This window comes from Andrena cerasifolii, chromosome 5 (assembly GCF_050908995.1).
Source record: "Andrena cerasifolii isolate SP2316 chromosome 5, iyAndCera1_principal, whole genome shotgun sequence".
NCBI classification, from domain to species: domain Eukaryota; kingdom Metazoa; phylum Arthropoda; class Insecta; order Hymenoptera; family Andrenidae; genus Andrena; species Andrena cerasifolii.
This window is the reverse complement of record NC_135122.1, coordinates 7266103-7275528: the sequence shown is the minus strand read 5'-3', so window position 1 is coordinate 7275528 and position 9426 is coordinate 7266103. Positions and strand designations below refer to the sequence as shown.

General features: G+C 51.2%; 1 protein-coding gene across 1 annotated transcript; it reads left to right on the top strand.

Annotated features, from left to right (window-relative positions):
• The first annotated feature begins 478 nt into the window (after nt 1-478).
• On the top strand, nt 479-9104 carry LOC143369427 (uncharacterized). Its single transcript, XM_076813330.1, has 3 exons — nt 479-1816; nt 6528-6709; nt 8142-9104. The coding sequence occupies exons 1-3, from the start codon at nt 958-960 to the stop codon at nt 8358-8360; spliced, it is 1260 nt and encodes a 419-aa protein (XP_076669445.1). The 5' UTR covers nt 479-957; the 3' UTR covers nt 8361-9104.
• Nucleotides 9105-9426: the final 322 nt, after the last annotated feature.

The window sequence follows — 9426 nt, the reverse complement described above, 5'->3', positions numbered from 1 at the left end:
CGCAGAGCCGTGGTTCCAGCTAGCGGAACGTCGAGGTGGATCAATAACGAGACGACGATCGACCATTCCCCAGCCGAGCCCGCATTTTTTGGGCCTTAATCACCGGCCCTAATTGGTCAATTACGCTCATTACCGTCTCCGATGTAGAGAGACGAGTCCGACGATAAAATCTCCCCCTCTCTCTGTCTCTCTGCAGACCGAAGCCCCCACCAGCGGGCTTCCATCCACGGTAATCCCTGCCCTGCATGCCTCCCCTGAAACGGCCGGGTCGCTGTTTGCAAGAGAGAAACTTATCCCCTGGCTGGGAAAAATCAACGGGTCTATAGTCTCGTTCAGCTGGCGAAGTAACCCAGCCAGGAGGGCGGGCCTACCCGAGCCATGCCCCCTTCTGCCGTATCCAGGCCTCGCCCACTTTTGGATTTCCCCTTTCTCACGCTTTCTCCCCCACCGCGCCGCTCTCGTTATGCTCGTCTCTTTTCAAGCAACGCGATCGGAGCCCCCACTAGAACGGCGCCTCCACCCGCAAAACGAAAAAGTCCGAGCGGCGCAGCCGACGATGGTCAAAGTCAGTCCACACGGAGAGCTCGAGTCGAGTAGAGGCTAGTAGAGGTCAGCTGGCCGTAGATCCATCGATCCGTCGATCCTGCCACCTGTCAAACGCGCGACAGCTCCTTCTGGACGAACTAGTGACACCTCGCGCGACCACCGCTCCAGACACTGGACCCAGCGGACGCCGTTCCTTCGGGATTCCATCAGCTAATCACGCCGTGACAGACTATCAGTGAGAGTATACCAGTCGTTGGTAGATCCGAGGACACCTCGGCTAGCTTCCAGATACCAGTGAGAGACATTTCGCCGAGTTTCTGGGAACATGAGACAGTAGGGACCCAGAGTCTCCGATAGAGTGATTCAGTGAGGAGTATAGGTTTATCCAGGGTATCAAATCGCGGTTCAAGAATGACAGTAATCAGGATGACCTCCCCGGTGACGCCTCCATCGACCAGTCCAGGCTCAAACGAGGCTCAAGCGCCCCAGGCGACCTCGAAACCTGTGCATCGATTGAGCTTCTCCGTCGCTGCGCTACTAGCCGACACCAGGAAACCCGATTCTAAACCGGAGACCCCGTCAGTGTCACCTAGATCGTCGCCGATCTCCTCCTACTCGCCGATCAGGCAGGAGCACCTGATCACGAGCAATTCGACGCTGCAGAGGTACCCAGCCGACTACAGAGCGAGGTATCTCTCGGTGTCTCCCAACGTTCACGATCTGAGGACCACACAGTACTCGTCCTGCGAGTCCCCCAGGAGTGCGATCGACGCCAGACTGTCGACCAGATTCTCTGACACGGAGCTGGACAGGATAGACACCCTTGGCCAAAGATCTGCCTCCAGAACCCTCGACTACCTGGCGCAAACTTCAACAGACTCCACGCCGACCTCAGACGCAGTGGCACGTTCCTCGCCCCCGAAGGTCTCCGCTGTCAGTCAGTCGGAGTTCGGCTCCCAGTCACCGAGAAGCAGCTCGCACGAGGCTCGCTCCAGATGCTCGGAGACAGAGGACATAGAGGACGAGGACGAGAACAGCCTGGTGGACGTGGAGGACCTGCAGCACCAGCAACAGAGCAGCAGCCCCACGCCGGTCAGGCCGACACCAGCCTACATCGGCGGATTCTCCAGTCTGGGCAGCATCTCCGGCATTCCACCCAGCCTCCATCCGGCGGTTTGGGGTGGCAGTCATCAGGGTGCGGCCGCGGCCGCGGCAGCTGCGGCCGCCACCTTCTTCCCCTCGCACTTCTCTCATCACGCGCCGCTAAATGGTGAGTACTTTGGTCCGAAACGGAGGCTCACGGCTCTGTTTGCTCGTTTTCGTCGTCGCCGGAGCTATTTGCCATTTGCCGGGGCGACGACAACCGCGTTCGGTCCGTCTTTGAGCCGCTGGCTGGCCGCCAATCGACGCGCGCTCTTCTTCGTCGTCGGATTCTTTTCGTGGTTCGCGTCTCGCCCGAAACTGGTCCGATTGTAAACTCGTTAAGCTGCCCCTCGAGGGCCTCGTTTGGGGTCCTGCTTCAGTTGCCCGATCGTGAACGCGGCCGCAGCCGCGGTTCGTTCAATGAAGCCGACGGCCTCCACATTCTTTGCTTTTCTCGTCCTGTCGCGGATATTTTTGGGATCAAATTGGACGGTTCGGTTAAACGGAAGTAGGGTCGACGTTTGCTCACCTCTGAGCTTCCTTTTTCTTCTACTTCGATTGGAGCTACCACCTTGGGCTAGGATTTACATGCACCCTGAGGTGCTGGGTGATCGAGAATTATTTTGGATTGAGGCTGCGACGTTGAGTATAGGATTTTAGGGTAGAAAGTAACGCGGAAATTATGGAAGGCAATGAAGTCAGGCTGCGACTTTAATTTGAACTTTAGGAAATGCTTCTGTGGTTGCATCGGTGCGAAGGTGGGACAGAGGGATCGCCAGGCGTTAATAGATAAATTGAGACGATCTATCGACGCGCCGCGGGTATTTGCAATTCAATTATGGCACGAAACCTACTCACCTAAAATCGCCGCGAAAGGAATGCAGTTCTCGGAACGCGGCGGATGACTCGCCGCGATTGAATCATCGTTAACACTAATTATTGAGGTCGCGGCTTGATAATTGCGGCGGGGCTCTCTCGTTAAAGTGGCAATCAAAGTTTTCTCGCTTCGTCAGATCGCCGTTGGCTGCACGGAGGTAGAATAAACGAACAGAGGGCCGGTTCTTGTCGTGCCCGAGGCATCCGGGCGACAGGAACAATGGACGATTATTGCAAAAAGGTGTTGCAATCGCAAATGGAACACCTAAAGATGGAAAGTCCATCCATTCCACTCGTTCGCAATCGCTCTTTGGTCGTTAGAAAACGATAGCCCGAGGAATTCCCATAGCTTCCCCCGAGAAAATAATTCTCCAAACGCCCTTCTTCTCTTTCCTCGAATTCTTTGAACTTACACCTTGAACCATGTGATATACTGAACACCATGTGCAGCAATTTACACACATGCAAGAATTTATAAGACCTCTCTGGATAAGAATCGAATTCTAAGGGTCGAGAATCAACGTAAATGTGGACATGACTTTTTAGCTAGGCTACAGTATCTCCGTATCAATTTATAGATCATTGTTGGACAATTGTGCCGCAATTTAGGGTGGCTGGAGTGCGGAATACAATCGACCATAATCGCTAGGCGGCGAAACGGGCCGGAGGCAAGGCAGACGAGTCATGTAGGGGGGAAACAAGCGTAATTTTGAAATATGGCCTCTGGTGGAGGGTGTTCTCCCGTAGATTGCGTAACCCTTCAAACTTTACCGCTCTCCAGCTTGACTATTCTTGAAAAGGGGCGGAGAATAGGGGTTGTCTTCGCGGATGGGAGAGGAACGATGATAAAACGCCATTTATGTCTTCCATAAAGGGGCATTCAGAGGGAATTTCCAGCAGAAAAGAGGAGCGCTTTTTAAATTGGATAATAATCGGTGCAGGAGAGACCGGGGCTAGTTGACTAATTTTTAATATTTCTAATTTTTATAAATATGCCACTGGTATTTTGTTGACTTGTTGCACACCAAAAGTTTACAAATTTCATTAGGTATGCAGGCTTAATTTTTAAAATTGTTTTAATTGAGTCTAGGTTTTAGTTTTTATTATATTTAGAGTAGTGAGACGAATAAGTAGATGGGGTTAGTTGACTTAACTTTTACTTTTCCATCAATATATACGAAAGGCGTATATATATGCAGCCATTTCCATCAATATAGTATGCGAAAGACGTACATATATATCCTACGACCAATAAATTTTTAAAAAAAAAATTTCACTCCTTCACACTGTTATTTTTTTATTAAGTATCATGGTGTTAGATACTGTAATTATTTTCTACTTGTTTGTTATGGTCTATTTGGAAGGCCTGAGAGTTTGAAGGAAGGATAGGGTGATTTGACCAGCTAAACTCTTTGCCTCGACTGCATCTTGAGGATAAAAAGCGCAATTTTTGTAGTGGTATTCCTATGCTTAGTCAAGTAACCCCGTCCGACATTGTCAACATGTTAAGGGTCCTACGTACAAAACCTCCACGCACCAGATAAAATAAAATACCCTAAATTATAGTCAATGTATCAAGTTTCCACAAAATATTCATGAAAAAACATCAAACAATACTTAGTGAACAAAAATTCAGAAATAGTCGAAGGAAAAATATTTTCTTCCCGCCTATCATTTTAGATTTTTCATTCTCACTGATAGATCACGCAAGTTTTTGTCACGGTGACACATGAAATGGACAGATGTTCATTCATATGCTTTAATATCGCGAATCGCAGCATAATTTATTCCGTAATACAACAATTAAAGGGAATTAGTCAACTAACCTCGTTAGTCAGCTAGCCCCGGTCTCCCCTACTGTTTCGAGAACTTAGATTTCCATTAATCGAGCGAGCAAACGCTCATGCGTTATTGTTTATCGATCGAATGGGCTAATAAGAACGTATTAGAAATCGTGGCGCATGAAAACGTTGCGCAATCCGGCAAAGAGCGGCCGATCGCGACTTCACTTTGCCTTTTTCTCAATACAATTGGCACTGTTTCAGATATCTCCGCGGGATCAGCTAATTATTTCAGTAATTTCCATTAAAATCGACCCGAAAGGGTAACGAGGGTTCTTTTCACCGTGTGCCCGCGGCTGGTTCGCATGAATCGATGCATTCAATGCGATTCTTTACCCACTGCCAACAATTCACACCGCCCCGAACACCGCGGAATTCTAAAATACCGATACCCTCCCCGTCAACAAAGTCCGCGCCCAACAGCTCCCATTCATCTTCAACTGCCCAAACCCTCGACTACCCTCGGGACTCTAAAATTCTCTGCGAACAAAAGGGCACGCTAACGATCCCGAAAGCGAAGACCGAACGATAGTCGAGATTACCCCGATCAATTACAGCAAGCGGAAGCTCACGATGACCGACTCGATCGTTTGCTAAACGCTCGACGGGGATCGTTACGCAACGGTCCAGCCGAGGATCTCTCCCGAGATCCGAGATCCTCCTCCGCTCCGGATCATCCGTGGATTCGCGGAACGCGATATCTCCGCGGGATCAGCTAATTATTTCGAGCGGCGCGTTCCCGATCGCGTAGCCGGATTAAAATCGGCGGCCCAGCGTTTTCGGTGGCCGCCGCGAACGCAGAAACAAACGAACGATGGGAAGTGGACGGGACAGAGAGGGGGAGTGAGAGATCCTCGGAATACCGAGACTAATTGGGACCCTTGGAAAGCCGTAGCGAGAGAGAGGCAGCCAGCGAAAGAGGCAGAGAGCGAGAGATCAGCGCACAAAGGACGATTCTCCTCCGTGAAGAGTGGTTGTCTCGGAATCGCAAAGCTCTGTTCGCGAATCCCGAAGCAGGAAGAACGTGATTCTCTCAGGGGGGTTTGTGGGGCAGGAGAAGGCGGAGTAGGAGGAGGGTGGGAGGTCTTGGTGAAAATTTGAAATTCAGAAGCGACCGCCAAGAGGCCGAGGACGAATCCTCCATGGCCTTTTGTCTCGTCTCGAGATCTCTCTCGTTTCTAGAGCCGTTCACCTCCGCTCTACAAATCTGTCAATTGTCTCGAGACAAATCTCGGGGAATATAACCGATATATCCTGACGCGATACTCTCTCCCGCCTATTCTCTTTCCCCACCCTGCGAAACTCCCTGTATTCGATTGTTTTGGCTCGTTGTATAAGCTGGGAGAAACTGTGCTTGGAGATCTCTGGAGGATCATTTGGTTTGTCGCTGGGGTGCCGAGTGGAGGGTGAAATTGTTGGGTACACTCTTGGAAGTTTACAGTTTCCCTTTCATTTGGTAGGTACACAAGGAGGAATCTCAACATTAATCTTAACAGTTTAAAATCGACTTAGCAAGCTGTCTCTCAATCGTTCTCCAAAAGAACTACGAATAAAAGAGGGCCACAGTCCCCGATCAGTGTCAGGTCAAAATGTCCACGCGATGCCCCATCGCTGCGAGAAATTTCGTCGCAAAACGTGGCGCAACATCGCCAGCAATTGTCGGGGGCGCTCGTAGTCGAGAGGCCTGAACGACCGCGGCGGCTAGAAAAGCGTCGGAGGCGGTCGTAAAGGCGAATTATTCGGTCGTCACGTAAATGGGCAGCGCGCTATTATCGCCCAGCAGCTTTCTACGGGACGATACCTATATCGCCGCTAATGAATACAAGCGGTAGCGTCGGAGGAACAATTCGCGGCCGGAATCTTGCGGTCGCTTGATAAAAAGGTAATGAGGCCAGTTTGCGGCGCCGTCCCGACGGGAAAAATTATGGATTGACCCCCTAAAAACTGCCCTGGCTCCCGTGATCGGCAAAAACAGGACGTTGCGGTCGGCCAGGGTTCACGGCGACTCCCCTGAACCCTTGGGAGGGACGCGTATCGTCGGTCGTTCCGACGGGGGTGAGCGGGGCGAAGTGGGCGCGTGTAACCTCGAGCGTGAACCATCCTGTGCTGTTTCGATTGCAGAGAACGGAGAACCGGCCAAGATCAAGTGCAACCTGAGGAAACACAAGCCGAACCGGAAGCCGAGGACACCTTTCACCACGCAACAATTGCTGGCGCTCGAGAAGAAGTTCACGGAAAGGCAATACCTCAGCGTCGCCGAGAGGGCCGAGTTCTCATCCTCCCTTCATCTCACGGAGACCCAGGTGAGTGTCGAGACGTTTCTGCTTTGCCCCAACACGCTTTTCCCTTTACCATACTCTGGCCAGTCCTACCCTGAACCCCGGTGACCCCTTTTTCAAAGCACACTCCCGTTAGCTATTATGGCACCGGTCATTTATCTATCGCAATTATGAAACACCAGGTATGTCGACTAGTCCCGATTCCTAGTTTCGCATGGAGAGTTTCGCGGGACCTTTAAACGTAGCCTCGCGTGGTTTATTATCGTCTACCGTTTCCAACGTGTCAGCGAACCTCCGACAATTACGTTTTACGATGAACGTTTCCCATTTAGCGGTGACGTTAACCGAGACCTCCGTCCTCTTCATCCTCGCCGGCCAGTTCAAGGGTCTCTCATTTAAACAGAGATCTCGGCTCGATGTTGCCAGATGCGGGGTAATTAGCGCGCGTAAGCGTGCAGTATCCACGAACCGCTGGCGAAGAACACGGCTAATTTTATTAATAGAGTACAAATTGCCCTGAAACGCGCCTCACGATACCGCGCGATGACCGACCAATTATCTCTGGCCGGGCTCCCCTGTGCGCTCGATTCCCGAGATACGGTTCCGTTCGCGTGTCCGTCACCGCGGTCATCCGTTTAACGTTGCTATTGTCGTGAAATATCGCGCGGGAGACGCACGGGCCCTTGGCAAATTCGCTCCGAGCAGTGTCTGCACTTCGTGGGCTACTTGAGATTAGTTTCTAAGTGATTCCTGAGCTTCTAAACACGCTTCAGAACGATGCTTCAACTGTATACATGCCGACGGCTTAGTGCACAAATATTGCACGTTCACTTTTTGCGTTTTAGAGAAATACAGGTTGAAACATGCAATGGTACATAAGATTCAGGGGCATACAGTGAAGGAAAATATAATTATTGACAAATTTATGAAGCAGATATAAATATGGCTTTTATACAGCAAAAGGAAACAGACAAGAACTATTTGTTGCATGTAAAGACTCAAATTTCACAAAAACTGGACATAGAATATTTCTGCACTAAGCCATCGATGTGACTTCCAGAGTCTTCAACCTCCTTTGCGGAGGAACTTGGAAAGATGCACGCGGGTCGCAACAATTCTGCACAGAATCTACGCTAGACCAGTTCGTTCAACACGGTTCATAGATAAAACACTTGAACTAACTTTAGTCCTGCCATAATTCAATTCTCTCCCAAGATCTGACCTCAACTAAGAAGTCACAGTACAGTAGCCCCGAACAAAGTCTCATTCAATGTTAGAAGCCACTTTCCGATCGATTTGCAACAGTAGCCGCGGTTTCGAGTCGCCTCGTTCCTGCGATCGTTCGAACCTCGCCACCAACGATCGTCACGAAACCGCAAGGGAGCCTCGGCCCGCGTAAACGATCGCCGGGCAAAGTAGCTAGCACGTACAAATCGGGACTGTTTCATTGTTGCAGGTGAAGATCTGGTTTCAAAATCGCCGGGCGAAGGCGAAGCGCATGCAGGAAGCCGAGATTGAGAAATTGAGGATGTCAGCAGTTAGGCAACACCACACGGCGCTGTACGGCTCTCATCCAGGTCTGCTCGGCCCGGCCAGCCTCTACCCCGTCGGAATGCTGTCTCATCCCGGTTTAACGCCGCATCATCCGATCTCCCAGCATCCGTCCAGGGAATGAAAGCAACGGGCGGACCTGGAGCCGCGCAGCGACCGGTAGTGGACCGACCTGTCCCCCTCCGAACACATTACTATTTCCCCTGGGAATTGTTCTTCGAGCCGCAGTCGCGGCCGATTGTAGGCAGAGCCTGTCGATCCGCGCGACACGCGGGGAGCAAGTCGACGGAGAACTGGACCAAAGTGGAGCGGATGGACGGTCGCAGGGGAGGAGAGAGTCAAAGTACAATGCATTGTAGAGAGCAGAGAGGCGTTGGGTAGGCGAGCCGAAGTAGAATGAGTCGATACAGGCGAATCGAAGTAGAATGAGTCGCTGGGGAGCCGCGTCGAAGTAGAATGCGTCGACGGGGGGTCGAGGTCCAAGTAGAATGCAAAGCTGAACTCATCGACCAAGTTGCTGGCGCGATGGAGTTGGAGTAAAGAATGGGTAGCTCTCGACTCGATCATCTAAAGGAGACAGAATCCTCTAACGCCTCTACGGCAAGGCGGAGTGCATCGTGATCCTGTGCCAATTTTAGTCGCGTTCCTCCAGAACGTGTCCTGTACATAGAATGTAAATATCGTCGTCCTCGAATCGAACCCCAACGTAGTCTTGTAAATACGATGTTCGTCGAGCAAGGTGGGGCGTAGCCCGGAGCCTCGGGAGCGGTGGGACGCGAGCCACCGTTGCCCTTTTCCAATTTTGTATAAATGTAAAGCGGACGGCCGAGAGAGCAGACGTGTCTATTTAATAAATCGCAATACCGAAGTGACGCCTGTTGATTCTCACTGCCAAGACACCTGTGTCCCAGCCAGTCCCCCAGCGCTGTCTTCAAGCATCCTCGAGAATTTTATAGGTAAGCGTGTCCACGAATCTCCATAAATATCATCCTTTAGATCCATGCTCCGCGGACATTTCGCCGGCGATCGCGGCCCGTACGCTGTTAGGAGACGAAAGTTGGTGGAAGCGCGGGCACGTCATATTAATTAGCATGCGTCGTCGGCCCGTCCGGTGAATGGGTATTGGGAGAGGATTTGCTAATTGAAAAGCTCGACGCTGGTTCCTCGTCGGGCACCGTTTCCCCGGTGTA

What these genes read in the sequence shown, in the direction of transcription:
- LOC143369427 (XM_076813330.1), top strand. Translation starts at nt 958, where the DNA reads ATGACAGTAATCAGGATGACCTCCCCGGTGACGCCTCCATCGACCAGT. An exon ending in TCATCACGCGCCGCTAAATG is followed by an intron (nt 1,817 to 6,527) that starts GTGAGTACTTTG and finishes TTTCGATTGCAG; the next exon opens with AGAACGGAGAACCGGCCAAG. An exon ending in TTCATCTCACGGAGACCCAG is followed by an intron (nt 6,710 to 8,141) that starts GTGAGTGTCGAG and finishes TCATTGTTGCAG; the next exon opens with GTGAAGATCTGGTTTCAAAA.